Source organism: Sinocyclocheilus rhinocerous, unplaced genomic scaffold, assembly GCF_001515625.1.
Source record: "Sinocyclocheilus rhinocerous isolate Xijiao unplaced genomic scaffold, SAMN03320098_v1.1 scaffold168, whole genome shotgun sequence".
In the NCBI taxonomy this organism is placed as follows: domain Eukaryota; kingdom Metazoa; phylum Chordata; class Actinopteri; order Cypriniformes; family Cyprinidae; genus Sinocyclocheilus; species Sinocyclocheilus rhinocerous.
Genome location: NW_015635532.1, coordinates 692,848 through 712,140, shown reverse-complemented (window position 1 = coordinate 712,140; position 19,293 = coordinate 692,848). Strand labels below are relative to the sequence as shown.

At 35.0% G+C, this 19,293-nt stretch overlaps 1 protein-coding gene across 3 annotated transcripts in view; it reads left to right on the top strand.

Annotated features, from left to right (window-relative positions):
• The window catches only part of LOC107747099 (testican-1-like), a 284,652-nt gene extending 268,896 nt beyond the window's left edge, over positions 1 to 15,756 (top strand). For all 3 annotated transcript variants that reach the window (XM_016561525.1, XM_016561524.1, XM_016561523.1), the window contains 5 exons: positions 12,043 to 12,159; positions 13,267 to 13,488; positions 13,613 to 13,675; positions 13,783 to 13,920; positions 15,092 to 15,756. In XM_016561525.1, coding sequence (XP_016417011.1) covers positions 12,043 to 12,159; positions 13,267 to 13,488; positions 13,613 to 13,675; positions 13,783 to 13,920; positions 15,092 to 15,279 — 728 coding nt within the window. In that variant the 3' untranslated portion in view covers positions 15,280 to 15,756. The remainder of the gene's footprint in view (positions 1 to 12,042; positions 12,160 to 13,266; positions 13,489 to 13,612; positions 13,676 to 13,782; positions 13,921 to 15,091) is intronic.
• The last annotated feature ends 3,537 nt before the right edge of the window (positions 15,757 to 19,293 follow it).

The following is a 19,293-nucleotide window of genomic DNA, read 5'->3' as shown; positions in this document are numbered from 1 at the left end:
AGCATAATAGGACCCCTTTAAATATAAAAACTTACAGGCTGTGAGTCAGAAGTACCAGACTGTCCTTGCAAAGTTGGATTTGCCCCACTTTATAGAAACGAACACCGGCATTGTAGGCTACTCTCCCAGGAAACAGTCCTCGTCCTCCATAAAATGTGTTGCACACATGTGAATATTTGGGTTGAACTGTTCTGGAACAGTGTTGTAAATACAACTTAACCACTGATTTCTAGTTGTGTCCTCTTTTGGAAGGCCAAACAAAGTAGTTTCGCTTTCACAACACAGCGTCTCCACGACATGGCGGCGGCAACAATACTACAGCGAGAATAAAAGTTAGTCTTAACTTTTATAAAGAATATCTCTTCGGGTTTGAGACTTTAGTATTTGCAACTTCAGGGATCTTATCTATGCACAATCAGCTTGTAACACTCCAAAGAGAAAGGAAAACTTGAAATCGCATCATATGACCCCTTTAAAAGGCTTTAAGGATCACAGTGCAGCCTCCAAAAACTAATTAATTGTCATTTTAAATCTTTACCAATCTTTGCCACTGTCCTTCAAACCACTAGGTTTTACCCATTTGTCAGCAAGAAGTTTTTAATCATTTAAAATATAATCAAAATTAATATGATCAAATTTTCTTTTATACATTTTAATAAGAACAGGTCAGAATAAGTATGTTGTTTCATTTTTACATAAGTAAATCTGTTATGCTGAATGACGATGGAACATAATTTTTTTCACCCGTATTTTGACATTTTATTTTCACGAAAGTTATTTGAAAAAAAGTCGACACTTTACTTGCTTTCTGTGTATATAAAATCTCTTTAGTAAATTCAATTTGATGCAGACACCAAAATGTGACATCTCGTCTCTGACCCATATATGCAGGTAAAGTAGGAAGTATTATATATCAGACTTTTAATATATATCTGGGCGATAATGTAGTTTACATTTGTGTGTGTTATATTGTGAACTACATTCATTTTATTCTGTTTAGGTTATCAACCCATAAAACTCAAATGCACTGAAGACGTTTTCACAAAGAAACTCCAGCCATTTCCTTCATATATCAAATTGGGAAAGAATAAATGAATAAATTATGAGTGTTAGCACAACTGAAGGGTTGGACCTTGATGTCAATCGTTTAAAAAAAAAAATTATTTCAATTTTAAAATGATTTTTTAAAATTAGATTAAAATTGTATTAATAATAATAATAAAATTAATAATAATTAGAAAAATAGTTATTTTCAAAATACTTCATGAACTAAAATTTTACATAATAAACCTCAAAACTATAAAATTAAGTTACACTCTAAATTTGTCTGTTCATGCATAAAACACTGCCCCCTTTGGAAATGAGTAAGAAAGAAAGACTTTGACTGTAATTACAGTAGGATGTGCCGATCCCTGGAGAAAATACCCACATTATCTAGCCAATTAACATAGTCTATCACAGACTCTTACTGTGTGTGTGTGTGTGTGTGTGTGTACCTACTTAACCATATTTTGGGGACAAATTTGTACCCAAAAGTGAGCTAAACCTGACAAAATCTCCCAAAACCTCCGTTTGGGGACGTCCTCATTTGTAAAACTGGTATAAAAATAAAGCTAACTAAACGTGTGTGTGTGTGTGTGTGTGTGTGTGTTCGTAATACCATATGGGTCATGATTGACTTCAGATGCATAGCAGCAGGACTTTAACTCTAGACACCCTTTGACCTTTAAGATCACCTACCTGTGCTGCCACACCTGTGTTTTGCACCTGTTACCCTGACAACAGTCCAGTGACAAAAAGATGCGACCATGGAAACCGTAGGTTCTGCTCTCTGTCAAATTTATTTCAGCAATACAATCTTTTGTTCGAGTCATCTTCTCGGTGAGTTTGACCATCAGCTAACAAGAGCCCAGAGACCCACTGATTGTGTTCTTCCAATGAAAGTGAACAGTGACCAGAGACTGTCAAAAAGGACGAAAACAACATAAAAGAATCATAAAATTAGTCCATATGACTCATGCACAGTATTCCAAGTCTTCTGAAGCCATATGATGAGACAAATTTAAGTTGTTATCATTAAATAAAACTAAAACAATTAAAATAGTATTACTTAAAAATAGAAATAAAATAAAATGTAAAAATATGTAATAAAATATATATAAAAAAACTATATAAAAAGTATTTTATTTCAGCTAGTTCCCAGGGTTGTTCATTCATCCTTCCTTCCTTTCTTTCTTTCTTTCTTTCTTTCTTTCTTTCTTTCTTTCTTTCTTTCTTTCTTTCTTCCTTATCCAAAAATAAATAAATAGCTATAAACTACAACTACAATTCAAAACTTAAAAAGATAAAAATTAAAACACAAAAATAAAATAGATATAGTAAAAAAAAAATAATAATAATAATAATAATGTAACAAAAATACTAAAGCTTTTTCTTTCTTTCTTTCTTTCTTCCTTCCTTCCTTATCCAAAAATAAATAAATAGCTATAAACTACAACTACAATTCAAAACTTAAAAATATAAAAATTAAAACACAAAAATAAAATATAGTAAAAAAAAAAAAAAATAATAATAATAATGTAACTAAAATACTAAAGCTTTAACTCAAATTAAAAACAGAAAATATAAAAATGAATTCAAAATATTAACAGAAACAGAAATATCAGTGATATTAAAACAACACTGTTATTCACTGACGAATGTTTCTCAGATCTCTATACAAAATTGGTCATGGTAAAACTAATGTCAATTTATGCCACTGGCAAAATTGAAAATTGAAAATGCACATATGCAAATCAGAAGCACATCAGTCATATGCACGACTCTTATACTTTTTCTAGTGTTAATTTTGTCAGCCATTTTTTTATTTAGTCTCAGTCTCAGTCTTTTAAACTAGTCTTAGTCCTGGTGTTAAATGTACTTTTTAGTTATTATCATATTTAGTCAACCTTGTCCTGTTTTTGTTTAGTCAGGTTTTAGTCGACTAAATGTCTGAGCATTTTAGTCTAGTTTTAGTCAATGAAAGGTTTTCATCACATTTTTGTCACACTGAATAATAGTTAAACTGATCAAAATTCAGCAGTCTCGTCTTAGGCCCCGTCCACACGGAGACGCGTTTAGCTGTATACGCATACATTTTGTATCGTATAGGCGCTTCGTTCACACGGATCCGGCGTTTTGGGAGAGTGAAACCCGGTCTGGCATGTATACTACATCGTTTTGTGTCGGTTTTGTGGTTTTTCGTGTGGACGCAGATATTTCTTGAGACTAGGGGGAAAAAAAGATCGGATAGGGAAAGCTCTGGCTTCGTGTGGACGTAGCCTTAGTCATGGGAAAAAAAGCTCGTCAACGAACATTTTTCGTCATACTTTTTGTTAACAAAATTAACATTAACTTTTACTGTGTATTTTTGGTCATCACTGGTCACATATTTTTCATTGCATGGCGCAGAACAGTGTGAACATGGTCTGAAACATCTCATTTGGTGTTGCATAAAGATACTCAAGCAGGTTCGAGTAAATGCCTTTTTTTAGTTTTAGATAGAAAAAAAAGGTGTTTGGTTGCTTTCTTTCCATTGTGTATTGATTTTCATGAAAGACAGAAATGATGTTGAATGAACATGTGAACTCTTCAGGGTTGAGTGGCAGAGATTGCTAATTATAAGTTTTAAAGTGTCTCTTCCTCTCTCTGTCTCTGGGTTCATGCAAATGTTTAGTCTGTGATCTGTTGGACTGTTTTTCCTAATTAAACAAGACTAAATCATGCGCATTTAACCTCTTTAGAGAGCAGAAGTCTCAGCGTGCATTTAAAACTCTTTTAATACTGCAGAATGTAATACTGAACTTTAGCACACAACTCCACATTTATCATTTGAAAGCTCTTATTAAACATGATTCAATGCCACAGCCGAGCAAATTCTGTTCAGCTGCTGGGATCTAATTTAAGTGCATAATGATATTAAATGATCATATTCGATTACGAATATATTGTGTGTGTGGATTAAAATCAATATGTTTTAAAAACACTTGAGTGCAAGATTTATTCAGAAAAACATAATCATGGTGTTCCAAAACCGTATGACTTTCTTTTTTGAAACGTATAATTAAGCAAATGGAGATGAATGCTGTTGAGCTCCAAAAACAACTAAATGCTCCATAGAAGTATCATGTGCTGAAAATAAAAGGTAGGAACAATCTTTATCAGAAATTGGTAATACATTTTGCAGTGAATTACAATGAAATGAAAATGAAACGCATTGAATTAAACGTGAAATTCTGAAGTAGAAAAACTGAAATTTATTTTCTTGGAAAATGCAGGGTAATTTTAGTATAATTGAGATGTTATTATGGTATTTATAAATATATATATATAATTTTTTTTTTTAACCATATATATATATATATATATATATATATATATATCAGTTCAATTTCATTTCATTTCAAGTAACAAAAATAGTTTTAGTTTTAGTTAGCTATAATAATGTACTCCAATAATCTGTTTTCTTTACAACTTCGAAAAATTATAAAAGTGTGTGTTATATTTTGTGTGAGAGACAGATGCGAATTTAAGCCATTATCAGTGAAAATTAAATAAGATTTGAGAGCCATGGGAGATTTTTAGCTAATATACAGTAAAATTATTTTTCAAAATTGCAAATAAAATTATTGGAGTACATTTTACAAGAAAATACTATTTCTGTCTTTCTATTTCAAAATTTCATGTTGAATTCAATATTGCTTGCCATTTCTTTTCTGACTGAAATTCTGCAATTTGACACCGCAATTCTGAGTGTTTTTTTTAAAGTGAATCCTACTATTTTCTTTTTCTTGTTGTAGTGCTTTATAATTTGGATCTGTTCCTCACATAAAGTCATATGAACTATTGTTATTATACTTCTGTGATGCTTTTTGGCCTTACCATCCACTTTCATTGTAAGGATGCATGTGGGTGAGTGAATGGTGACAGTTTTCATTAATATGTGATCTATTCCTTTAATTAAATGTTATACTCTATCTCTCCCGATCTGATGTCATGACCGCTGAGAAGCGTTTCTGTGTGTAATCTTTCCCGTCCTGCCGTTAATGGCTCTGAGAGATGCTTTTCTGTGAGGAATTACTAATATCTACGTCTGTCTGAATTAAATGCGTTCATCATCTCGTCTGGAGCAGAGCGAAGTGAATGGTGACTGCTGCTGTTAGCGTTTATCTTTAAAGACGAGGACGCGTGAGCGTCAGCAGTTATCCTTCACACCGCACGGGAACAGTACAGCGGCCTTTAATGACTGCGACAGCGCGACACGTCAGCACCAAAACTCACCTTTCTATCAAACACAGACTAGAAACATCTCCAGCTTTTCAGTTTAACCCTGTGAAGACTCACATATGAAATAATAGTCTGAAAAATCTTTTTTTTTTTTTAAATAGAACAACTTACTGATCAAAATTATGCAGTTTGGTGCAGATGCTGATGTTTATTTGGCCAAAAGCTTTGAGATTGTGATTGTAATGTAAATCAATGAGATTTATACCTGTATAGCCGATACTTACATTAAATGATATAAATATCAGTTGTCACACTTTTAGAGGCCTTAGAAATTCATTGATCAAATATGATACAGTAGCTTTACAGGGTGAAGCTGCAGGAGTTTTACATTGTGCTGTAGATATGGAAATCAGTGTAAGTTTGAATGTTAAACATGGTTGGATTTCTCTCACAGTAGTCTCTGGTAAATTAACCGTTTGATTTACGGAGTTCTTTGAAGTACGTTGTGGAACTAAATTGGACAACTAGTTAATGCAGTGATTTAATTAGACTCTCTGCTGTAGTTTATGTGATCTTGAGCGGAACCCAACATTACAGTCCAGAGAACATGCTGTTTAACAGCAGCAGCTTAAAGAGAACCTCACCTCGTTAATATTCATGAGCTTAGCTTTGACTATTAATATCATCTTAACCAGTGTTGCTTCTGGTTAAATGGTTAGTACATGTGTTGTCTTGTTTAGACTCTAGTTCAGTGGCTCTCAACCTTTTTGACTCAGAGGATCCCATTGTCCAACAAAATGATAAGATATTTCTGGTATTCCTGCTGTAATTAGCACAACACTGCATGTTTTCAAACCGTTTTATTACCAGAAACTGGGGGTGTTGATATAACAAATTAAATTAAACACAGTTCATTTTGTGATTCCAGAAGATTCTGATTCTGTATGTCCTTAAAGTTATTGAAGTTATTCTTTCTTTCTTTCTTTCTTTCTTTCTTTCTTTGCATGTTTCAGAAAATAAGTCACATCTGACTATAATTGCACCAGATCAAAATTTCATATATGAGAGGAGAAAAAAAATAAAATAATAATAACATTTTATTGGTATATTTTAAAATTATTGTAAAATACTGGTAAATAAAACAAACTGTTTACAAACCTTGTAAAACTATAAACATGTATTTTAGTTCTCCTCAATCCACAACAAAGGTTTTAAATTTAATGGTATTCAGAACAGAAAAATAATGAAATATAAAACAAACATAAATTATATTGGTGTTCATTATAAATATCTAAAACTATAATAAAATAAATAAAAATAAATAAAAAATAAAATTAGGCCTTGGTCGTTTTGCTCGCTTGCTGTTAATTGAATATATAAGTTTTGAAATATAAGTCGCACCACATTTCAGATGATTATAAAATACAACATATAAAGCAAACAATATACATATATATATAATTGTTATTAATAAAAAAATTATAATAATTGTTGTTTATCTTGAATGCTTTGATTATTGTTGAAGTGTTATGAAAGTGAGGGAGAAATTTTTTTTTTAATGCAAGTTTAAAAGCAGATATCATAGAAAACATAACAGCATGAACATGGACAGAGACTCATCCTGTTTTCACGCTTAGGTTTCACACCGCAAGCGTGAGCAGTGCAAATTTTTTTCGACGCGCATGTTAACAAATGAGTGCATTCACACCGGGAGCAGGAGCAGCGCGTGAGAAGCGCTCAATTAAAGTGACAGCACACTTTTGATAGACACAATAAATATGATTTCACACAAAAAGTGCTAAAATGCACAGAATGAGCATGTCTAGTGTGTTAATAAGAAAATAAGAAAATTCAGAAACAAGAAAATGAAGAATAAAAAATATTTAAAGAAGACTTACCCATTTAAACTTGTTTTTAACTATTCAGTTTGGGTGAAAGTGCAGTGTATTATAAAAATAAAAAAAACATTATAAACAGCACGTTCTATATGACTGAAACTACATGATCGCAGCGGTTTTCTTGGTTGTGTTTGTTGATTACCATTTACATGCGAATCTTTAAAACTTTTACAACTTTCAAGTTTATAATTGACCAACTTCTAAAAACAAATGTATAGTTGTCTTTGTTCAGATTCTCTGAATCTGCAATGACGATGTAGTTACGCTGACGCTTGCAGTGTGATGTTATTGTTGCATTCCTGAGCTCTTTATTTGTAAACTCAGCAGAAAGACAGAGAACCAGGCCAGAAACATGATTTACACAAGTACATAGACGTGACTGCTTGCCCACTATATTACAAGTACGTGTTCCTGTACGTGGTTAACCTGCATTGAGTTAGACTTCAGTTAGAGTCAGATATCTGACATTAAACTAGATGCTATTGTGTTGTTAACTCACTTAAATTTTAAACTTAGTTTATTTAAACCGTTGGTTCGTCATGACAGTATTTGATCAGAAAGACAATCTGACCACAGAAGAAGATGGAATGCATGTTTGCATAAATGTGTAGAATATGTTTCTAAGCACACAGACACAGCACAGTTCTATTTCTAGATTTGTCTTTTCTTCTTCTCTGCTCTCAGATCGGGGTGTTTATCTGAGGAACAAGGACAGCGGTGTGCATGTGTGTGTGTGTGTGTCATCCGTTTCTATCAGTCAGGTGGCTTATTCTGAAAAGCCATTTCCTCCTGACACTCGCCAATTTCCAGTTTGCAGCTTTGCGCTGATGTTTGTGGAAATAGAAATGACATGTTTCTGTCACAAAACTATAACAACACAATTCAGCTGAACTACCTCACTTTAAACACTTCAGTTTGACTCCTGCAGACTGCCACTTTTATATCGAAGTTAAACATGTGCTTGTTCTGTGTAAGTATAGTAATATTTGAAGATGCTTTCACTGAGGTCCTCTCCGTAACCGCAGCAGTGTGATTGCACATTCATATCTGTGTTCAGTGCTGGTCTATTGTTTGCGAGTTATTTGTTTTGTGAATTTGGCAGGTGTTAATAGGAGAAATGTTGGATCTGCAGAGCTGTGTGTTTGTAATGGTGCCTCTCTCTGGTTAAGCTGCAGCGTGTGTCGTTTCATTTGGGTTTATCTCTGTGTAGGTTAATTACATTACAGGCTCGTAAGAGTGCGTACACAACACACATCAGACGCCACGGTAACAAGACTCGTTTTACAGCACTTCATGGTGCTTTACTGCACAATCAAAGCCTTTACTGCACTTCCCCCTCCTTCATGAAAGTCTTTGTCACATGACTGCGGTCAAACACACTCGTCTGTGTATAAAATAAAGAAAAATCAGTGTTACACACCTCAGGAACCTTACACACCTTTTTGGTGGGCTGCAGGATTTTCACGTTTGGGAACTCTTGTTTTGCCTTACCAGTTAACACTTATTCTACAGTTTTGGTTACTTATTTTGTTTATTAACCCTTCTCTTTGCTTATTAACTTATTAACTCTTCTGAAAATTTTATTTTATTTTATTTTACATGCTACGTATGTATTTTTTTATTTTAGTTTATTTTATTATTGTATTTTATATATTTTTTTTTTATTTGTTTTTTTTATCCATTTTCCAAACCACTTGTGGAGGTTCATGGGGATGTTGGTGCTTTTATTTTATTTTATTTTATTTTGTGACCTTTTTATTTTAAACATACAAAGTTTAGCAAATGCACTAAATATATTTTGGTTTGCACATTGTTTGAAAATCATTGGAAAAGTGGTAAAATGTCAGATTATTTGAGGATAATTTAAAGATTATGAAACTATAGTGGCTTGCATTTACATCACACTCTCTGATTTTTCTCTCAGCCGTTTCATAGATTTACTGCAGTCTCCGTTTCAAAGAGTCTCAGTCAGCTGATTAATCTTCAGCTATTTCTGAAAATAAAATCAACACTTTATTAATGTTTTTCCAGTCCAGTGTTTTTACTGGCCACACACACAGAGAGACACATGCTAAAGGTAATCTCCATAATCCTCCCCACTGGCACTGTGTGTTTCTGCTGCTTCATGAATAGTGTAACCAAAGTTATGATTGCAATACAGACACACACACACACACAGAGATATGATGCTATGTACCATAGCACATATATATCAGTAGAATAGAGGAATTACACTGTGTTATATGGTTCTTGCTCAGAGGTGTGATTCACACAACTACCAAAATAATCCAACACTTTCAAATATTGAGACACACAGGTTTATATAGAGGAGAATATGAGTGTGTGGTACAGTGCTGTAAGACTGAATATAGACCAACAAAACAAGACTTTGCATTCAAAATTAAATAGCTTCCTTTGCAGTCAGTAGAGCTGTTGCTTCAGCTTCAGCTGACAGACGCCCTGTTTTAAATCATCCTTTAAAAAATAAAATAAATGCATTTGTATAGATTTATTTTTGTCAAATTTTTATATATATATATTTAAAACAACTCCTTGCAGCTTGTGATGTTTCTGGCTTACTAGCTTCGATATTTGACCACTGTTTATGATAATAATTGGTTGCAATGACACGAATAGTTCTTATTTCTACCAGGAATGCAAAATCAATTGGGAGTTAATGATATTTTGAATAGAATAACGAGACACAAACCTGTACATATTCAATCGCGTTTGCTTCCATTTATTTTTGATCAGTGCTTCGCTACACAACATACAAACTTTTTCTCCAAAAGTGCACACATTATGTATTCAGACGTTTACCTCATATTTCTTTAAATAGAATAGAATCATAATTTCTTAATGACTCGCAGAAAGACGATTCTCTGTCGATCCATCAGTCAATATTGCGTGCTCATAATTCCCACATTACGGTGACGGTAAACTTCTGCATTCTGTCTCATAATACATTTATGCATCAGTTTATTATATACAATATCTGCATTAGGTCACAGTAGAGTGAGTTTTGAGCAAAAACATTGTGTATTAATCTCATACTGTCACTCTGAAATAGACTAATGGCGTGTGCTGACTTTCTGAAAAGTCCTGCATGGATTAAAATGCATGAACCAGGATCACGAAACCCAGACGGTCTCTATTCAGCAGGAGCGCTGTCAGTTAAAGTCCATTTCTGATTTTATTGTTATTTGTATTGTCATGTTGCAGTATTTTACTTAATAAAAAATATTTTTATTTTTGGTATTTTATATGCGCTGTTGGTGGTTGGTGGGGTAGCATCACCCGGGGGGATTTTATTATTATTTTTTAAATAGTTTAGCAGAGGCACAGAAGGAGGGAAATCCCCCCACATCCCCCCTACAAATCGCACCCTGTACACACACACACACACACACACACACACACACAGGTTTGTTTTTGTGAAAAGTGGGGACATCCCATAGGCGTAATGGTTTTTATACTGTACAAACTGTATGTGCTATTGCCCTACACCAACCCTACACCTAAACCTACCCCTCACAGGAAACTTTGTGCTATTTCAGATTTTCAATACACTCCATTCTGATTGATTTATATGCGTTTTGAAAAGTGGGGACATGGGGTAATGTCCTGAAAAGTCACCTTCTCCTTGTAATACCTATGTCATACCTTTGTCATTATACAAATTTATGTCCTCATTTGTCACAAAAACGCGCGCACACACACACACACAGATATATATATACACATACACACATATAAAGTGTATGTGAAAGTGTGAAAATGAAAGAAGTCGTCTAGTCAGGATCTCCCAGCTGATTGTTCTGTGAGGTACTTCCTGTGTAGACAGGATGTTAGTGTTATTCTTCCAGTTTCTCGATAGTTCAGTTTTGAACTTTTCTTTTCATGGTAAAACATTCAAATGTCAATTAATTCACAGGGAGTCACATGACCTTATTCCAGCGTGGCAAATCACATTGAGGAAACGACATCATTTTATTCATGTAGTTCATTTGGAGCGATTCTCTGAAACAAACCCCCATTACGGCAAAAACTCACATTCTCATTACAGTGAAAGTGTCAAACAGCAGCCCTACGGCACTCTTCAGTTCCTCCTCGTGAATTCAGACATCTCGATTCAGATGAGAATTAATTTAACACGCGACCTCAGTGTTAGTCAGAAACACTAGGTTATTTGGTCAGGAATATTCTCCTGGGCTTTTGGGAGAAAATCATTTCCGATTCAGAAGGCTATAAAATCACAGACTAGCGGCTGTAAGTGCTGAAATTACCTTAAACCCTCACATAAAACAATTACCATCTGAATAAAGCCCTTGATTTTATTCTGCTGAGGTTTTTCTTTTGTTTCAATCACTCACACACTTCATAATAACAGACGAATCACAAATGAGATCTTTCATATTTCAACTATTTCTTCTGGATAGCAATAAGATCTCAATATGAATTCCCTATTAAATGATTTCAGCTGCTCGACATTCAAATTTTAGCTGTAGACTCTAATTAGACTACAACTAGTTACTCTTTTAGGTCTGGAATTTTAGGTGAAACATGTATTTTATTGACAATAAATTATTATTGACTTCATTAAGTTTCCATGAGCTGTGAAAGAGAAACTTTTGAGCAATAAAATGCTCTTCTGATCTCTGACCTGTGTCTGTTTAGTCTCTCTGTATGGGGACTGTAATTGTTTCTTTATAAATAAGTTTGTAAATAGAAATGAACTTCGTTTGAAGAGCTGAATGTAATGGGAGTTCCTCAATGTGTGTGTCTGTGTCTCCTGCACAACTATTGTGAGGTCAGACAGAAAATATATCATCAGCACACAGGCGTGCTTATTTAAATGTGTGTTTGTGTGTTTCTGTAGGCTGCAGCGATGCTGATTTGAGAAGTTTAGCATCCAGACTCAAAGACTGGTTCGGGGTTTTGCACACGGACGCCAACAGAGACCTGAAGAGCACCACGAGTGACACTGCACAAGGACGTAAGTGTGCTTATATATGGTAAAAATGTGTTCAGTTCAAGCTCTGAGCCACTTTATTCATGCTTTTCTGTCCACTATAAAGGGCTGTCCTTAGCTGACGCAGGGTCTGGTGCGGGGCCCCCTCAGTCCGTTCACAATTGCGTTCTGGGACGGGCCGGGGGGAAGAAGGGGGTTGCCACCAGTTGCACCCCCCTAAGGATGGCCCTGCCACTATATGTTATTTATTGTAAATTTGACTTATTTTACTTGTTAGAACCAGTTTCTGTGCTAGCTGAGCTTTACATATTTTTGTATTGGAAAATAAATGTTGCGTTTGCAACTAACTTAAATAAGTTTAAGCTGAAGTACTAAACTTACTAAAATGAAAATACAAAAGCTGCAGATCTTCTGACATTAATGGTTTACTGGTTTTAAGGGGTAAAATAAATAAGTAAAGAAAATTTGAAATGTTGCCAACTGACTTAAATGTTGAAGTACTAAACTTACTAAAAGTAAAACTGAAATAAAAAATAAAGCTATATAAAATATAAATAAGTAATAAAATGGCAAAAGAACATAATATTACTGTAATAAATTAATGAATGAATTATCATTTTAATTCACCCTTCACTCAGTTTTATTTACTGATAATCAGTTATTTACTGTATATATTTATATTTATTGGTTTTAACTGGTAAAATAAATAAGTAAAATAATAAAATTGTCCAATATCCTGTGTCAAATATATAAGTAGATTTTAGAACACATGCAAATGAATTGAAAACATTATATATTATTCTCATTACAGTAATTTTATGTTCTTTTGCCACTTTTATTTAACTTAATTTTTTATTTTGTTTTTACTTTATATATTTCTGTATAGCTTTGTTTTTATTTTAGTTTTAGTAAGTTTATTACTTTAGTTTGTTTCAGTTTATTGCCAAGGCAACATTTCTAATTTTACAAAACGTATTTTTTGTTATTATTTTACTTTTTTATGTATTATTTTAACTGTTAAAACCAGTAAATATAACATAATAAATCTTACCACAAAGAAGGTTGAATTGAAAAGATTATTAATTATTATTATTATTATTGAACCTGACCGTCTCTTTCTCTGTCCTGTAGGTTTTGACACCAGCATTTTGCCCATCTGTAAAGATTCTCTCGGGTGGATGTTCAACAAGCTGGACATGAACTACGACCTTCTGCTCGACCAGTCAGAGCTCAGTGCCATTTACCTCGACAAATATGAGCTGTGTATGCGGCCGCTGTTCAACTCCTGCGACTCCTTCAAAGACGGACAGCTGTCTAACAACGAGTGGTGCTACTGTTTCCAGAAACCTGACGGTGAGTTTGCAAAAAATATGTAATATACATTATATTGGGGAGCATTTCACAATGGAGAGCTTAGTCATAATTTGAATTAGTAAAGTCATAGGTACTAGAAACTGTTTTAAATGTGTTTCTTCAGGCATGCCATGTCAGAACGAGATGAACAGGATTCATTCTCAGAGCCGAAGGAAGACTCTGATAGGTGGGTGGATTTGATGAACAGCTGTTAGCTCCTCCCCCTGAATCCCTCTGGACCAATCAGCATCAATAATCCTACATGAAATGACTTGTATTTCTGTGTGTCTGTAGGGGCGTACGTGCCGCGCTGTACTGAGGACGGGTATTTTAAGGCCACTCAGTGTCATGGCAGCAGCGGTCAGTGCTGGTGTGTCGACAAATACGGCAATGAGATCGCAGGATCCCGCAGACAGGGAAACCCTAACTGTGGTACAGGCACTAAAACACACAACCTAACCTGTGCTTCACACACCAATCTTGTTTTAGTATTATCTATATACTATTAGAGTATTTATTAATATTTAAAATGAGCTTTTATGTCATTATTATAAATAATTATTTTAATTCATTTGAATAATTTTGTCATGTGATTTTGTCGTTTTTATTATTTTTTGTCTGTATAGCTTTATTTTTATTTTTATTTCAGTTTTAGTAATTATAGTACTTCAGTTAGAAACATTTTATGTTTGTTTTATATTTATATTTCATTTCATTTTAGCTTTATTTCAGTATACATTTTTTATCTAATATGTGTTTTATGTTTTAGCTTTATTTCACTTAAAAAAATTAATGGTTTAAGATTTAGTCATTTTATGTGATTTTGTCATTTTTATTAGTTTTTATTTGTACTATTTCTGTATAGCTTTCAATTGTTTTGATTTTGTTTTTTTTTATCAAATGTTTATATTTCATTGGATGGATGGATGGATGGATGGATGGATGGATGGATGGATGGATGGATGGATGGATGGATGAAACATTTTATGTTTGTTTTATATTTATATTTCATTTCATTTTAGCTTTATTTCAGTATACATTTTTTATCTAATATGTGTTTTATGTTTTAGCTTTATTTCACTTAAAAAAATTAATGGTTTAAGATTTAGTCATTTTATGTGATTTTGTCATTTTTATTAGTTTTTATTTGATTTATTTCTGTATAGCTTTCAATTGTTTTGATTTTGTTTTTTTTTATCAAATGTTTATATTTCATTGGATGGATGGATGGATGGATGGATGGATGGATGGATGGATGGATGGATGGATGGATGGATAGATAGATAGATAGATAGATAGATGTATATATAGATAGATAGATGTATATATAGATAGATAGAGGTATAGATAGATAGATAGATAGATTAACAATAACAACACAGATATATAAACACACATTTTGATTCCTGCAGCAAACTCTAGATATGTGTGTTTCTGTCGTCCGAAGCTGCATTATTCAACAGTATTTCTTGAGTTCTCTGTCAAAATGTATAAAATATCATATTTTATATATAATAAATGATCTTCCTCAGAACACACATGCGGTGCGCCTGACACCTTCTCTTTCATCTGCCTGTGTGTGTGTGTGTGTGTGTGTGTGTAGAGGAGGATCAGGAGACGTCTGGAGATTTCAGCAGTGGCGGCGGCGCCGTGATTCTATTGGATGATCAAGAGGAGGAGTCGCCACAGCGTGGGCGGGGCCGACAGAAAGAGAGGCGGGGTCGACTCCACCCCCACGGGGCGATCGAGGACGACGAAGACGGAGAGGATGACGAGATGGGCTACGTCTGATAGCTCCACCCACCCATCTTCCGCTAACTAACCAGGGACCCATGTTAAAATGCACAGTTCTGAAGCCATTCCAGCTCCGCCCCCTCAGACACGCCCCCTTCTCCTCACTCTGGATCTAAACTTGTCCTTCTCATTCTCTCTTTCTCTCTTTCCTCAGCCGCCTCTTCATGTTCGGCCTCTGTTTTCCCTCGTTCAAACACTCCTGGATCACTCTTGTGTATTCTAGACCGGCTCAAGACGGTAGACGTGCATGACGAAATTGTTCAGCATTTCGGGGGCTTCTTACCACTTCTACATAGGATCTTTTAAAAGGGTTCGTTCTCAGTGGTGATGTGCATGAACGCCACTGCTGAATGCAGGAGACGATGTCTGAGACCTTCGAGGGCGAGAATCAGGTGGGCTTAAGCCAAGCGCGCACTACAAGACCGAAGCTCATCGCGCTTTCATGTTTTAAATCTGCCACAAGAGGCTGCGGATCGTAGCGAATTTGCAGTGTAGATGTTCACTCTGTGTGAGAAACATTACAACTAGTCACAGATGCTACAGTACTAGTTAAAATCTAAAATCTGAGCAGAGAGCAACAGCAACGAAGTAATGAGATTGCAGGAGAGCGCAAAAGAAAATGGTGCATTTCTCCCAAAGCACTGGCTCATGCATATTTTCTTTATCTTTTTTGCTGCATGCAAAATCCATGCAAAAATGACCTGAAGCCATACCTTTTGTGTGAGAATGAGAGAGGTTGTGGAGGATGATCTTGTAATTGATGCATGTAGACTGTGATTAATTGAGTATTATGTGCACAAAAACTTGGAGTAAATGTATCTTGAGCTAAGAATGTTTAAATGTTTGTACTGGAAAACAAGACAAGAATACTGAGGAAGAACATCACTTTTTGCAGTGTTGACCATTGTGACAAACAAATAAAATGACAACAGTTATTTGACAGCCTGTTTGATATGATTTTATTTTATTGCAGGCAGTTTCACCTGGAGCTTTTTCTTTGTTTTTCAGTATTTTGAAAAATAATCTGAACATAAATTCTTATATTTACTATCATGGATGCCATAGTAAGAAATAACATCTGTGTCCAATCTGGTAATTGCAGTAATTCCGACACGATGTGAGCGCAGCGTTGAGCGCGCCGGCCCTGAGCCTGATATTATTGTTTGTTTGTTGTCTTCAGCTGATGATTTAGTTTCAGAGTCCTTCATTCTGTTCTGTTCTGTTTTTCTTTCACCGACTCGGAGTGTTTAAGTGGATCGTGACCTTTGCGTAGGCTCTCTATGCGATATGTTCACTGAAGCTCGAGAGTTTCGGCTTGACAGAATTCAGAAGCGATTAAATCAGCCTGACCTTTTCAAACCATTACCAAACGCTTCCTCATGCTGAAAAACCAAAGGCGAATAAAACAGCATGACGGCTGTCGGCAGATGAATTTGCCGTCGTTAGCGCATCCGTGAGACTCTGGGCCCCGGAGTCAAGTTCGCCTCCAATCTTCATCTCATTTTGCATTTGTCATTTGATCAAAATAGTTTGATCCGACCCAGTATGTCGAGCTTGAAACAGTTTTATAAGCACACATGAGAATCATACGGCTGAATCAAGGCCTTCTGACAAGCTCCGCTTGGTTGTTTTCTGCTTTTGATTTGCATACAGTTCTGAATTTCTCATTTTATTGCTGATCTCACTTGCTCAGCAATCCCGCAATCCCCCGCTTAGCTCCTATAGTGAAGGAACTGGCGCTGTTAGACCGGATCAGATGATGCATGATCCTCCAACACTGCAGAAGAGTTTAGTGCTGATATCAGATCACAGCAGCTTAGTTCTGTTCCTCTGACTATATTCACACGTTCGTTTCTCATCTTTCTGGCACGTCTTTTGTCGCTCATGTCAGCGGTGAGTTCTCCGCAGAAGGAGATGTCTCGCTCTGTGATCATAGACACCACTGCAGATGGATTATATGAGGCGTTTTGCGCCCAGAGGGGAAGTTTCTGGGTGCTCCTGAGGGATTATGGGTAACAGAGGAACGAACTGATGGGCTTATGGCTTCCTAACATCTTTTTATTCTCTTCTTTTTTTTCCTGTGTTCCTCACTGCACCTTTTCATTTCCATGTAAATGGTGGTATATCTTGAAGTAAGAGACACATTTAATAGATCAAGATGAGTAAATAAGAAGACAGAAATAATTTACTCACCCTGGTGTTGTTCCAAACCCGTATGAACAGGTTTTTAAAGAAAATTTTCACTGCTTTTAAACATTACAGGGAAAGCAGACTAAACAAAACAACAACAACAACAAAGACATAAAAGCATCATACAGTCTTGAAATTAAAGGTTCTTTATTGGCATCAATGGTTCCATGAAGAACCTTTAACATCCATTCCACAAAGGGTTCTTTATATTGGAATAAGGTTCTTTACACAAAGAAAAAATGGTTCTTTTAAGAACTTTTCATTAAAAGGAATTGCATTTCTATGGCATTTAAGAAATACATCTCTAAAATCTCATTTGTGTTTTATTAAATATGTTTAAAACTTGAGATATGACAACAGACACCATTGGTTTTCATATAACTGGAGAGATCTGAGAGCTGCTAAAAAGCAAAATCATGGAGGTTTGGAACAACACGAGGGTTCTTTTTTTTAGGGTATTCAAAGAAAGAACCCTCGTGTTGTTTCCAAACCTCCATGATCTTACTTTTTAGCAGCTCTCAGATCTCTCCAGTTACATGAAAACCAATTAGGGCTGCATGATTTCGGGAGGAACAATTTTTATTTTTTTTCATTAATAATTAGGAAATATTAAATTTAAAAAAATTTAACAAAATAAGAACTATTACTATTGTAATATTTCAATTTAGAATACAAAATTGAGTATTTGAAAAAAAAAATATTATTAATAATAATATATTGTTATAAATAATAATATAAAACTGTAAAAATTACAGTGCTATTTATGGCTTTCTTAATTTCTTCATTTTCAAACATTAAACCTTAAAGCTTTTATTTTGTCAGAAAACCACAGAAAGCCTTTTTTTTTGAGCTGCTCGCGTGTAAATGAACACAGCGTCACGCTTCACTCTGACCGCTTAACACACAGCGCATTTATATTTTTAATTAAATCACAGCCTGTTTGATTTAAACTAAGCCATATTGTGATTTTGGTTTTATTTCAATTAATCATGCAGCCCTATCCTGAAATATGAGCATCATGGACTTTCTGTAGCTTATTTCTTTCATTCTGACTCTCTTTCTCTCTCTATGTCTATCGATCACATTCTCAGATTAAATCAGTTGTTATCTTGATAAGCTGAGAGCATCACACACACACACACACACACACCCCATATCTAATCTCTGCAGAACTGCATCATGGACTTCTGATGATAACAATGACCTTTGATCTTTGAGGTGACCTCCCCCCCTCTAGTGCTGCTGTGTGTCTGATGCCTGGCCTGCAACTGTAAACTTCCCCCGGCCCGTCCTGCCCACTTCCTGTCCCGCCTCTGCCTGCTTCGCTCCTGTACAAAGGTGCAATAAAAGCTTCATCACAATGTTTTCACATATTTTACCACACACACACACACAGGCGATCTGACCACTCGCACCTGCAGCTACAGATGAAACAGCCGATGGCCATATTTGCAAGAGTTTCCTTTGTTAATTCTATATATTTTTTACTCTGTAAAGACAATAATTAATGTGTAAAAAAAAACAAGAAAAATGCTGAATGTTCAGCTGGAGATGTAATTAATGACGTCATGTGGCTTTGTCCATTTGCCTTGCCTGAGTCTGGATGTGTAAAAACCCTCCTGTGGTCCTGAGTTCAGTGTACAGACCCTCCTCTCACGATCTGTCTGTCTCTCTATCTGTCTGTCTTGCTCTCTTTCCACCGTCAGAGTGCCGCTATTCAGTGTTCAATCTGGCCCGATATGGGTTTTTAACAGCCAAAACCGAAAACTTGCTGGCTGATCAAATTTAATAGTGGAAAAAGAGGTGAACACAACATTGTTG